Genomic DNA, 14,205 nt, shown 5'->3' with positions numbered 1-14,205 from the left:
AATGGCGGATGAAAAAAGTAAAACAAACGCATGCCGTAACTTATAACTTGCTTTGACGTTTAGTGAGTGACAGAAATTTTTCATTGTGTTTGTGTGCAGCTTTCTTTTCTATTCTTCTAAATTTACATTACACCATAAGCTGTCTGAAACCTATAATTTACCCCAAAGAAAACACGTGGAATGGAATGTTTTACCTTTTTCTTTAGTATTGTTAATCACCGCAAGGTAGCGTATTCGAGCTCTGGAGTTGCGAATACAACAGGATGCCCAAGCTTGTTTTGTGAACGATTTTTTAATTTCCTTTTTAGATTTGATATACTTTGACCTGTTGATGGATTTTAAACATTTTTCTCCGTGGTTCAAGTTGCCCCTGGAGGCTCAAGTAACCCCGGTTTACGGTATTGAAGAGTATTGTACTCATGGGTATATCGACTTTTTTTTCCTGAACTCATCAAATTTTTAAAGGTTATATAAATCTTTCACATTGTTTATTGGGATAGAAAGTGTCCGATTTCTAGTAGAATCCGACCTCGTGTAGAATAAAAAAAAGGGTTATGTAATTGAAAACAAGCACTTTTATTAAACACTCAGCGCACATGTCATAAAATTTGACTATGTATATTACTTGAATTAATAGAATATTAGAAGCACAGTATCGATAATATCTTGACAGTTACGGTTAAGGTCTGGGCCCGGCAGTTTTAATGGAAGCTGTTGCCAGTGTTGAGAAACTAACTGTAGTAAAAAGAAATAAATAGAAATGGAAATTAACCGGGGACAAGCTTTTGAAAAAATTGTTCCCATTTAAAATGGGAACATTTATCTTTTAACAGTAACATTTTAAATAGCAGTGTATATTCGATGCAATTTTGCTGATTTTATTAAATGAACTCATTTGATATCACTTCTCTCCCCCCAGGCCTACGTTGGAAGAAATTCGTTCTTGGGGCGAATCTTTCGACAGGCTCATGAAGTGCTCAGGTAAGTAAGTACCTTAAAGGAGGGGATGGGGGGAAAGACTGTAAATTGAAACAAAATTCTTAAGGGGGGAAACAAGTTTAAGAGGCCGAAATTTTAGTGGTTTTCGTGATTTTTTTAAATTAGAAATAAATAAGCAGATTTTTTTTTTTTTTTAATCTTGGCGGATATTTTATTCGTTTTTTGAAGTACACCTTGTAGTTTTGTTAAGTCATTTCCACCAGAAATATTGGATAGGGCCTGATTACTGAATAGGCCACCTAGGCCATGGCCTAGGGCCCCCACTTTTTAAGGGGCCCCAAAATGGCTAATTTCTTTCAACCAATAGCTAAAACTGTTTTCATTAACGGCTAAAATTGTAAGGATTGACTACACAGGGGCCCCAAAAAAGCATATGGCCTAGGGCCCCCTAATATCTTAATCGGGCCCTGATAGTGGAGTTAGAAGCTGCTGTCTATGGGCGGTGGCCAACAAAGCATGTTGTTGGTGGGCATTACCGAAGCCACAATTTTTACCTGTAATCATTACAAGTTTTTTTTTTTTCTCGCAAACAGCATATTTCTTAAGAATATGAACCTAATTGTGATCAAAAAAGTTGAAAGTTGCATGATTTTTGAACTGTTTGATAACAATGTCATGTTTTTCTACCATTTTTTCACATTTCTTGCATTGAATTTTTTTTATTAATTATATCATTCCAGAGTTTGGTTCATATACAGTATAATTGAATAAAGAATATTCCCACAAATTTTCAGAACGATTGGTAGATAAACTCTTAGCTAGAATGCCCACCAGTTGAAAAAATGTTATTTCTAGAAAAACGCGTTTGAAAAAAACTGCTGTGAACGTTTTTGAATCTCCACAGTCACTTAAGTGCTCATAGCATCGAAAGTAATCGGAATTTTTCACCGAAATTTTGGCAACATATTCTTGAATAGTTTTACTAACATTTTATGGCATATATAAAAAAAAGTGGATGTTTTGATCCGTCTAAACTGGTTTTCCCCCCGTAAGCTTTGCGTTATAAATATTTTTTATTTTTTCTTGACTCCTTTCAAAAAAGGTGAGTTTCCTTTTTTTTTTCAAGAAAGGAAGAGAAAAGAAACCAGTGAAATTTTATACTTTGAGGTGAAAATGCAGTTTTTGTAGTTTTCCTGTAATTTATATCAGTTAAGTATTACTTGTGCATTAGTGTAGTGGAAATATTGATGTGCAAAACGAACATGGAGAGTGGTATTAAAGATGTCCACTGGGAATGTAGTTTTATTTCATGTTCATAAATAAAAGAAACCATCTCGACGAATTTACAAAAGATCAGAATCTCGCTGAGAAATAATAAACGTTATAAATACTTTATTAATAAGACGAAAAATTATTATATCGGAAAAACCTTCTCCACTCTGACGATGCGCAATAACTCGTAATGATAGGTCGGAATGGTTAAGAGTAAACATATTATGTCCTTGTAATGAAGTCGCTTCCGAAATTTTAAAGGTTTTCTTTTTTTTTTTTGAAAGAGCATGTTTAAAAACATAGGATCTGACCATTCTTTAAATAATTTGACTAAGTTTAATATTTAAAAAAAAATTACTTCAATCGGTGCGCTTTCATTGTTCACCGTTCTGCCGATGACATCACAAATGATGAAATGCCGTTCACTGATGCCATTCGCAGAGCACACTATTTAATTCGCTTCTTTACTCACTGTGTTGGCAACGATAGTAAGCGTAGAGTGCAATATTTAATTCACTTCTTGATTATCATAACGTAGAAACGCGGTAGACAGATGCGCCAAAGTACATCATTTGTGACATCATAAAGACCGCACCTTATTTTCAAAATCGGACATTTTAAAAAATTAATTGAAAATTAAGCGTTGGAAAAATGAAATTTTTTTCTCGCTCCATGTTATTTATTTACTTATTTATTTATTTTTTGCTTATTCTATCAATTTCAGTGAATAAAAGTGGTATTTTTGACTGAAGGAAACAACCCTATTGCATATGTTTTAAAGAATAAAATGGCAAACATTTGAAGTTATCTTTTAAAGTCAAAAGCTTGTGTCTCTTTCCGTAAACAGCAAAATGGGTGACAAACAAGGAACAACCAATCAAATATGCGTTAAAATATTCGTAAGTTTTTTTGTTTTTTTTTGAATGCATATACGAACGGGAAGTCTATTGATTAATGTTTCTGAGAACGTTTTTTTTTTTTTTTTCCGATAAAGTAAAGTTGAAGATGCCATTAAATGTTCCATTTATAAACTTCCACATATATTTTCAGGGTGATTAAAGTTATCAAACTGACGGAAGTAAGGGAACATATGTTTCCGAAATTACACGGTTGTCCGACAGTTTTTCGTAAAACTAACATTGATATCTCATTAAAGTGAACATAAAGTTTTGATCGATAATTCAATGAAGCATTCCTTTTTATTGCATCATTTTCTCAATCAGAACTAGACGATTTTTCAATGCTGAATGAGAAAAATTGAAGATTTTATGTCTCAAGAATTTATAGCTGAGGTCGAATCACTCACCTCTTTCGGTTGTTGCTTAATTGTTCAGTAGTAACATGTCACAACAACTGCTTCACTTCGGTTTACCCTCAATTTCGCTAAATTTCTTCTCAACTCCTTAAATATATTTAAAGATATGATTGAAACTGAAAAACAGGGAGCACAGGAAATTTCGTATCGGCGAACCGGGGGGGGGGGGAACCATTACTTCTTAGGTTTATTTTATTTTATTTTATTTTTATTATTATTATTAGCAGTTACTAGTCTATAGAAAACTGAAGAAGCTTCTGATTCAGATCCAAATACGTCACAACTGGAGCACAAGTTGGGTAACTACGTTCTTCTGGGAGCTTACTATTTAGTTTTATGTTGATGAGAAGGCTTCAATCTCAGTGTTCGCCTGAACTACACATTATACATTTTTTACTCCAAAAAGTGTAGAACACGTACAGACAAAACAGGAAAGAAATTACGTCCTAAATAAAGAGATCACATCCTGAAAAAAGGTTGAAATCGAACCAGCAACTTCAAGTTACCAAGTTAATCGCTCAGGCCAAGGATTCCCAAGGTGGGTGTCGCAGGCATACGATCAGTGGCGGATACAAGGGGAGGGTCATGGGGGTCATGACCCCCCTCCCTCCTAAACTGTCTACAACAGTATCCGTCCACATTGTGTTCAAGTTCAAACACTTTAATAAAATGTAAACAATTACAGTACATTTTCAATTCATTAATTATTTTTAAATGTAAATATTTGAACTACTACTTCGTTCCATTGCTTATGGAATTTAATTTCCAACGTTTATCTCCAATTAGGTGCCTTACTCCTGGTCGATTTGGTGCTTTTTATGGCCCCCAAGCAGTTTCAAAAAAATTTAGTTTCCAAAACCGTAGGTTCTTCAGGGGAGGGGAGTCATTCTTCAGCATGACCGCCCCCCCCCCCCCAAAATGCTTTTCTGTATCCACCCCTGGAGAGGATAAGGGTGCCCACTTAGGGGGTGTCATGGCCCAGACTGCGCCGTTGAAATATTAAAAGGGGGTGTTTCGAGGGGTATTTTTCTCTGTTTTGGGGGGGAGGCTCTTGCCTTGGGGGGTGAGGTCTTCGCGACATTTAGGGGGGGATGCGCCCCTGCTCTTAGGGGTTGGGCACCCCTGGGGTGCCTCGAAGCGTCCATGTTATCAATATATATGTGTAAAAGAGATTGTCTAGGGTGCCGTGAGAAAATACTTATATACTACCAAGGGTGCCGCGAGTGAGGAAAGTTTGGGAACCCCTGCCGCAGACCACTTAGCAACTGTGACCCCGAGTAGGGTACCTAACGCATAAGAAATTGAGCAAAAAGGTACAGCTAACATTATATCCACGGTCTTCTTAACCTTGCTCAAAATTTTGTTTGCATGTGTTAGTTATCCGCTTGCTATTCGCGCAAAGTTCAGTAGCTATCTCTCATTGATAGTCAAGACAGGATTTGAAAGCAATACTTCCGATGCGATGTGTTTGTATTTCATAGAATATACGATGATTCCGTATTCGTGCTTCTCCATATTTTTAAAACAGCGGAGTGTTGGAAAACGTGCAGGTCTTTCTTTGCACTTTCTGCAGGAATAAAGAACAAAATGTATATTGCGTTCGAAATAGTAAAGTTTTGACCTAATACTCTTTTGTTTTCGGTTCTTTAATATCTTGAGAAAGTAAACTACTTTTTTTTTTTTTTGCGGAAATAAGAAGCGAAACTCATATTAAATGCGTACGGAATTCAGGCATTTTGACCAGCTAAAATCATTTGATAATCAAAAAATTGTTTTTTTTTTTTTTTTTGAAAATAATCTTCCATCACACATTGGAATAACAGATGAAATGCATGAATTGTGAAATTCTCGAATTGATTAAGAATTGATTTTGATTTTTTGATAGCCTTGGAGTTGATTACAACACACCCCAGTTTTTAAGTTGCTGATATAAAGAACAAAACGCGTATTACGTTTCAACTTGGAGAAAGTTCTGAGTTAGTAAATAATTTTTTTACGACTCTTTGATATCCTATTATGTATGAAATTGGAAATTTTCAAGCCAATATATATTCTTCTTTCGACTCTTTGAGAAACATTTGGTAATTATAAAACCTCCCAATTTTTCTTCTGGGAAAAAAGACGGAGTGCATATTATGTATGAAAATGGGAGAACCTTCAAAAAATTATCAACCCTTCCATTTCTACTTTTCGGACATCAAGAATTTTATGTATTCTGAGAACATTTTTAAATGCATTTTTTCTAGAAATCTACAACAAAATGGTGGAAAATACTGTGTGCATGAAGCCACGATTTCAGTTTCAGAATTACAAAAGTTGTACGATTCATTGCAATTGAAAACCGTAAAGTTGAAATTTAAGTCAATGAGACCTCAAAGCTTACAAAGATATGCTTAAATAAAGGGTGTTTTTTATTAGAGGTATAGAACTTGAAGTTGGCAACACTGTTTGATATGTGTGCCATTTTGATAGCTATCACTTGTTTTGTGTTTAGTTTGGTTTGCCGTTTCATCATGAATGACAAAAAGACGGTGCAAAATGCTCCACAGCGCGTATCACAATTGATTTATTGAAAGAAACGTTGGGTCAACGAATAATTTCGCGTAATGGACCCGTTAATTAACAAGATCAAGCGATTTAACACTGTTGGACTTTTTTTTTTTTTTTTTGTGGAGCTATGTGAAGTCTCTGGTCTACACCGATAAGCCACAGACAATTGACGCATTGGAAGAGAACATTCGCCACGTTATCACTGAAATACGGCCTCCATTGCTGCAAAAAGTGAGAAAATTGGACTTCCCGATTGGACTTTCTCCGAGCCAGCCGAGGTGGCCATGCGCCGGAAATCATATTTAAATAAAAATGGCAAAGAATCATCTTTTGAATAAAACCAAATTCATAGCAATTGACAACATTTTACTGTGTTTTATTTGAACCTAAAGTTCTATACCTCTTTAAAAAAAATACCCTATATGTCACCGCTATGCTAATGGGGTGAACCCTTTACTATGCAGCAACCAGCGACAAAACCAACTTATTTTATACTTGAAACAAAGCTGGATCCAAAGCTATCTTGGAACAAAAATTTCGGATAGCTCGATCTGTTCTCTGCAGTGGTTTTAACATCGTGAAGTAGACGAAGTACGTCTAGTGTTTCTCAGAGCAGGGTGGCCCTAGGGAAAGTCCTTCTCTTTACCCAACTGAAACTAGTAGGAAAATTTGAAGCGATATCAATCTTCTACCTCTTTCGGTGTTCCACGTCTTCTGACGAATAGAAATAATTCCAAACTTCAATTTTCATGTACCTTGAATAAAAAATATTAGGCTTTGAACTGAAAATGAACTTTCCAGGTTGATCATTGACAAAACAAATCCTACTTAGTGAGGTTCTTACGATTAAATTAGGAGAAAAAAAACTAAAACAGAAGTTATTCATGAACATAATATAGACCTAGACTTTAGTGGAAGAAGATTTTAGAAAAAAATGTATGTAAATAACTGGATAATGTAAGCTGCTGCTTCTAACAAGGTAACTTAAAACCTTTAAAAAGATCAAGGCTCTAATATCTGTTGCCACACCAGCGGTAATGGTGAATGAATTTTGTATATTTTTCAAATTTTGCTGAAATACTACCACTATTATACTTCAAATTATTTGAACTATCATCATAAGTTGTGCTACGAAAAATGCCGACGGAAACTTTTTTTTTTTACTGATTTCAATGCAATCCCATACTTTTTGGAGCATGTAAAGAAAACGCAGATGTCCCCCCCCCCCCCCCAAGTATATTAGAGTAGTTATTAAATGTTAAATTGCCATTTGTGATATAAAAAAATCACAAAATAAATTGCGTATATGTATGTGTTGAGGTTGCAAGACACTCCTTTAGTAGTCGATGTGAAATTGTGAGCTTCGAGATATGAGTAATCTAAGAGAAGCATTTTGCGGATGCACGCTTACTATTTGAACCCATACATTCACTATATTTTATACTGTTTGACCACTAATGAAAAAGGCGAATCTTAGTTTTCAGAAATAGCCACTTTACAAAATTACAAGCGAAGACACTTCGAAATGAACGAAACACGGGCCTTAAGTTTTTCCTTTTCCCTTGATAAACTCATTCAGATCAAGGAGGATAGAAGAAAGGGGAGACGCCCGAAGCCGTAAACTTGCTGCGCGAACTCTACCCAAGAAAGCAATGGTATTCAATGTAGAGTAATAGGGAAAACGTTTAGAAAGAGAAACAAATGTGCGGCACTTTTATAATTTTTTATTGTCCGAGCAAAAAAAAAAAAAAAAAAAAAAATGCTTTATTTAATCAGATACAACAATGAAAAAAGCTATTTCTTTGAGATTTTTTTCTTATTTTTATTTATTTTTGTTGATAGTGAATGCATTTTTTGAATATAGAGTAGTTATTTATTTCCCCCCGATTACCACACAATTTCAGAAGCTTAAACGCACTTAATTAATGAAAAAGTATGTCTAAAACTGTGCTTAGTTAGAATTAGAGTATAAACACATAAGAAATAAATTATAGTACTAAAAAATGTGGATGCCTTTAATCTTAAATTTTGAACATTGTTTGAAAGAACTACAGAATGCACATTGTTTCAAAGAACTGCAGAATGTACCGAGTACAGAAAATGTCTTTATTATACACAACAAATATTGATACATTGAAAGTAAAACACAAATGTATGACAAAAATTTAAATTTCTTAAAAAATACCCTTAAAATAGCCAAAAATTTAAATAATTTTTCTATTACATTTTCTTTGTCAAGAGCTCTCTTCAATAAGTTTAGTTTAAAAAAAAATCTGCCTTGTAGTTCAAAATTTATGTATTGCTTAAGCCATTTGCACAAATGAGACATTTTTACGCACTGTATTTCTGGAATATTAACCTTTTTGTAAATTGTGACAATTAAAATAGGATGAATCATCATTATATATCATAATATGATGTAGCAAATTTATAGTTTTCTTGCATTTAAAAAAATATGTGCCCTATCCTCTTTTTTCTATGGTTCTAGTAGAGATATTTCGAACAAGAAATGAGTTATTCAAGTTGTGTTGCCCGGGTTGGCAAGTATTTCGCCACGGGTGAAAAAAACCACGGTTTTCCCCTTCCAGCAAAAATAGATTTTTTGCCAGAACTCAAAAGGGAACAAAAAATGGAATTTTTACAGACAACTTATGTAGTTTTTTTAATTTTGCCGTCAGAAAATTAATAAAAGATATTAAACATGCTTTAATTAAATCTTAGTTTTGGTTTTCTTTGACATCTAGCTTAAAATAAATGTAATATTAAACTTGCTTAAACGAATGCTTCCAAAGATTGTTACTTTTTTTTGAAATAAAAATTGAATTTGTATTTGAGACAGGAAAATAAATGCAAAGGCTGATTGTCTAAAAGGACTAGACATTGCCAGTTCTCAACTACTTTTCCTCGGGTATCAATTTCCCCAGTCAGGGGAAAAAAACGTATTATTTCTTTAGAGAAAAAAATTATTTTCTATATTATTTGACTATTTTCTGTCAAAATTAAATAGCTTGAAAATCTAAATGAAATCTGGAAAAAGTTTTAACAGTTTAAATTTTTGATGAAGTTGGTCGTCCTGCCCGCAAAGGGTTATTTTTGCCAGGATAGTGGCAAAAACTGGGAAAACAAGTACAACAAGTGTACAATTTGAATAATACAATTGAAACTTAAATTAAAGCAGACCAAGACTAGGTTCTTCATTAATATAAATTAAAACAATTTAAAATAAACTAGGGGAAATAGATAACGATTTAAAACTTGCATATTGCGATGTTTAAAAAAATGTCCTGATATACCGGATCCATCCAACTGAATTTGAATGAGCTTTGACTATTTTTTGGAGTAATTATCAATAGTAAAATTTCATTTAGTATGAATTATACATTTTATCACATTTATATTTTACACTATATAATCATAGTTGACCTCTTATAATTTTTATTACTCTGTTGACATTGCAAAATTTACACTACTTCCCTGCTAAAAATCAAAAGATGAGAATTTCTTATTTAATAGTTAGGACAGTTTAATATTTTATACCAAAGTCAGTGAGTTGATTTTTATTGCTTTTTACTTTCCACTTTCTTTCTGCATTCATAAAGTAAAAAAGAAAAGCATTTTACTAAAACAATGGATTACTGTTCCACTGATGCAATTTAATATTTCAGGCACAAAAACATGAAAATTATTAGAATGCAGTTGAAATTACTATGATATTAAACACGTTATATGCAATCCCCATAAATGAAGCAAATCTAGTTTTGCCATTTTGGCAAATATGGGCAAAAAAATACTTTTGCAGGACACTTTTAGAATTTTTTTTTCCCTATCTTTGGCAGAAATGTGCCAAACCTAATTTTTAAAAAAATTTACTTATCTGAAATTTTATGTTTAAAAGAAATAGGCTCATAGAAAAATTTTACTGCATTATATTGCAACATGTTGTGGTGGAGGTTTAAAAGGATTACTTTTGTTACTAAACGCAAATTTTCCAAATTATGAATAAATATAATAAATAATAAAATTGATAGCTAAAAAATTTCATTCCTATATCTTTGTCAACAGAACTCAATTCAACTTTCTCTAATTCTGTTTTTGCCATTTTTTCCACTGTCCTGGCATAAATGACTTCTTGCCTGCAAAATGTCTAACCCTTTGTGTTACCCACTAATGCCCTTTAAAGTGCAATAATTTGGAATATAATTGTCTAAGTGAATTGCTTTTTTTTTCAATATTTTTTTTCCAATACCTAAACCATTTAAATATTCTTTTATAATGGCACGAAAGAGATCCCTGGAAGCTTGTTTCCCGGTCTGTTTATACACCCATACGCAACACAAGCGGACATTTTAGTTAAATCAACAGAAAATATTCACTATTAAACACAGCATTCTAGGTAAAATAGCACTGATAAAGCCCTTTAAAGCCGAATGTTTTGGGTAGACTTTTCCCCTCGCCAGTTAGAACCGGTTACGGTTTTAGCTTCAGGTTTTGTTGCGTTGAGCGTCTAACCTTTCTTCTATCCTCCTTGATTCAGATAGGATAGTATTAACTGGACGTCTGCCACTTTCCTATGACAAACGTGGTCGAACGTTGATAAAGACATTCTTTGTAATCCCCAAAACATACGTATGAAAGTGTTTGCAATTTTGTGAATCGTATTCTCTTGCATTCAGGCCATATTGCTCGTCCTTTAATCTATTCCTTTGTTCTATAGCTGGCCGCAGGGTGTTCCGAGAATTCCTACGTTGCGAATACAGTGAAGAGAACATTTTGTTCTGGTTGGCGTGCGAAGACCTGAAGAGGGAGAAAAATCCTGAACTGGTCGAAGAGAAAGCCAGGCTCATATACGAAGATTATGTTTCGATACTCTCACCAAAGGAGGTAAATAACTTTAACTTAACTTTGATCACTTGACTCTTATTTCTGTATCCCCCCCCCATCTCTTCTGATGAGGGTATCCTGGAAATAATGTGTGTGTGTTACTTGTCTCACTTGACTGACAGCAGCATCTAAATCAGGTCCGTTAACCCGAAATCTCGCAGACACCCAAATACTGCACCAGGGTTAGAGTTTAGTTGGCTCCTATCACATCCTATGTGCATTAAAATATGTGATGGAGTATCCTCAATGATGTTGCACTTCGTGCAAAGGGGATAAGCTTTCTGTCCCGCATGACGTTGGGCACGCAGATGACCCGAACGCAACCTGGCAATAGTTGCCTGCTGACATCTACTCTCAGCCTCGTGCAATGCCGTGATAGGGAATAATTATTCTTTCATGCAGCGGAATGGCGAAAAATTTTTCATGGAAGGTGTCTTTATTTGATTTCACACGCACGCAGATAGACAAGATACAGGGTGTTAAGCATTGAGTTGCCACCTCTAAGCCAGGGCTAAAGCAGAACTACATACAATATATTGGTGTCTCGGTTACCCCTTCCAAAGACCCCCCCCTTCTTGTTTCGCCCTTCTTATGGGCTCGTCAGTCTGGAATAGGAAATAACCGAGCTGAAGGCAAATGTCATCTCATTGAAGCTGAGAGTGAAAACAAACTGATCCAGTTTACATGTAGTTCTGCTTTAGCCAGACTTGGAGGTTTTAACTTACTGCTTCCCCCATGGATGTAGGAATAGCAGGACGGACGGGGAATTTCTCAATGCGATAACCGTAACCAGCCGCCATCTTGGTGTACCGAGAAATAGTGTCTGCAATATTGTGAGATACAGAAATTGTCAAACTTTTTTTATCGAATTACAAACAAATTTCAACTGTTTAAAATTAGTCTTATAATGTGCTGACGAAACACAATCTGACATTCTGTGCAAACATTGAATCTATTGAAATTTAGAAAAATAATATGTAAATAAATAATAATTATTGTTAGAAATGCACCAAATACCGTATTTTTCCAAATAAGAAATATTTGGTGAAAAATATTCAGCTATTATTTGAATTTCATGCTACTTCAAAATAGGAAATGTTTGTCTATTTTGGGAAACTTTCATGCATTTTCATTTAAATCTTTAGATTATCCACAACAAATATGACTATTTTTTTGAAGTAAATCGTTCCAAAAGCAAAAAAAAAAAAAAAAAAAAAAGCATTAAATGGATAATTTTATTTATATTTATCTGATTCTGCATAAATGAATAGTTAATTTCTTTCATAATAAATGATTCAATAACAGGTAATCATGGTAACATGTTATGTCATCAAGAATCTTGCATCCACTTTCTCACAGTTACTTCTAACGCGACAATGGCAGTAGATAGGACATGTTCCCCCCCCCCCGTACTCCGACCTCCATAGCTTACCCTAGTTTGCCTGCAATTTAAGAGTTAGCCGCACCATGTCTGTAGTCTCTCGCTGGTGAGATAAATTTACTTTATCTACCAGTTTGTTGGCCCTCTCAGCTTCAATGGTAAGACATCTGCCTCCAGCTCGGTTGTTCTCTATTCCACACTGACGATTCCACTACAAGGACAAAACAGCAGCCTCTGGATGGAACGAGAAAACAATGAGAAACAGAAAGGTGAAGCAAGTGGTATGTTGGACAGACAGGTCTAATTTTTTTTTATATGCCGGTTTTCAAAAATAGTTCAAAGATTAAACATTATACAACCCAAATTCAAAAAAAAAAAAAAGAATACTTTTATTTTTAGAGGAAAAAGCTTAATTCAATCAAAATATAAGAACAAAGTAGGTATTTAAATGGACGTGCCGCCTTTCTTAGACACTAAAGGGTACATAACACTTCAAATAAACTTTATTAAAAAATCATCTCAGACAGAATTATCCAAAAGTTTATAGTGATGATATTTCTCATTAAGTCAAAAAAAAAAAAAAAAAAAGAATAGAATCCATCCACTATAATATTAAAATCTGTTCGCGTCTGTCTGTCTGTCTGTCTGAAGATCTATCTTCTCGAGAACCGCTGCGAATCGAGAGTCAAACGAGATACCGATCAATTCGAAATTTTCCAAAGAAAACAATAGGACCAATCTCGTAATTGTGCGACTTTAATTAGCGGAGATATTAATTAAAACGTTAATTAACATAACGTTATTTAGGAATTTTTATTTCTTTCCTGTTGCCATTTTGCGTATGAGCAAATAAAATTCTAATAATTGTTTTAAAAGAGATTTTTTTGGCTGCTGTCCAAATCTTAAAACAACGTTTCCATCCAGAATTTCATTTCAAATTAGTTTAAAATTGGTTGCTCTAATCGGATATAGCCTTTATTTTAACACATCGTTCAATAAGTCCCGAGACTAACCCATAGATGGCGCTAGTAGTACCAAACTAGCCACGTTTCCCTAGAGACATAACCTTTACATGAAACGTGTAAAAATTTCACGTCGATTGAACAACAAACAGCAGAGTTATAGAGGTTAGAGTAAAGTGATTTTGTTATTAGTTTGAAAAATGGAAAAAAGCGAGTTTCGCGTGTTAATTAAACATTGTTTTTTAATGGGTAAAAACACCGTAGAAGCCCAGCAATGGCTTGAAAAACATTACCAGGACTCCTGTCCATCCAAATCAACGATTTGTCGTTGGTTTGCTGAGTTTACACCGGAAGCCGTTACACCGGAAAATGTGAGTGAAACGTTAAAAATAGTAATGAAAAATCGCAAAGTGAAGCTCCGTGAGATTGCAGAAATGATACAAATATCATCTGGAAGCGTGTTTAAAATCCTTCATGAAAAATTGAGCATGAAAAAGGTTTTTTCAAAGTGGGTGCCGCGATTGCTTTCAATGGAGCAAAAACAGCAACGAATTGACGACTCAGAGAGCTGTTTATCGATATTCAATCACGATAAAAAAAATTTCCTGCGCCGATACGTGACCATGGATGAAACGTGGATACACCATTTCACTCCGGAGTCGAAGCGGCAATCATCTGAGTGGCGCATGGCTGGAGAAAGCCGCCCAAAGCGTCCAAAAACGCAGCAGTCTGCTGGCAAAGTCTTGGCGTCTGTTTTTTGGGATACAAATGGCGTCATTTTCATTGACTACCTGGAAAAAGGCAAATCCATCAATAGCGATTATTATGTTGACTTGTTGGTACGTTTGAAGGAGGAGATTGCGGCGAAACGACCGCATATGAAAAAGAAAAAAATCCTTTTTCAT

At 34.6% G+C, this 14,205-nt stretch overlaps 1 protein-coding gene across 1 annotated transcript in view; it reads left to right on the top strand.

The window, feature by feature from the left end:
• Nucleotides 1-14,205, top strand: part of LOC129216558 (regulator of G-protein signaling 20-like) — a 47,656-nt gene that overhangs the window by 26,709 nt on the left and 6,742 nt on the right. Inside the window, 2 exon segments of the mRNA XM_054850773.1 lie at nt 920-981; nt 10,791-10,957. Of these exon segments, the coding sequence (XP_054706748.1) occupies nt 920-981; nt 10,791-10,957 (229 nt within the window).

The sequence above is a fragment of the Uloborus diversus genome, chromosome 2 (assembly GCF_026930045.1).
Source record: "Uloborus diversus isolate 005 chromosome 2, Udiv.v.3.1, whole genome shotgun sequence".
Classification (NCBI taxonomy): domain Eukaryota; kingdom Metazoa; phylum Arthropoda; class Arachnida; order Araneae; family Uloboridae; genus Uloborus; species Uloborus diversus.
Note: the sequence above shows the minus strand (reverse complement) of the source record. Positions and strands in the feature narration are given on the sequence as shown.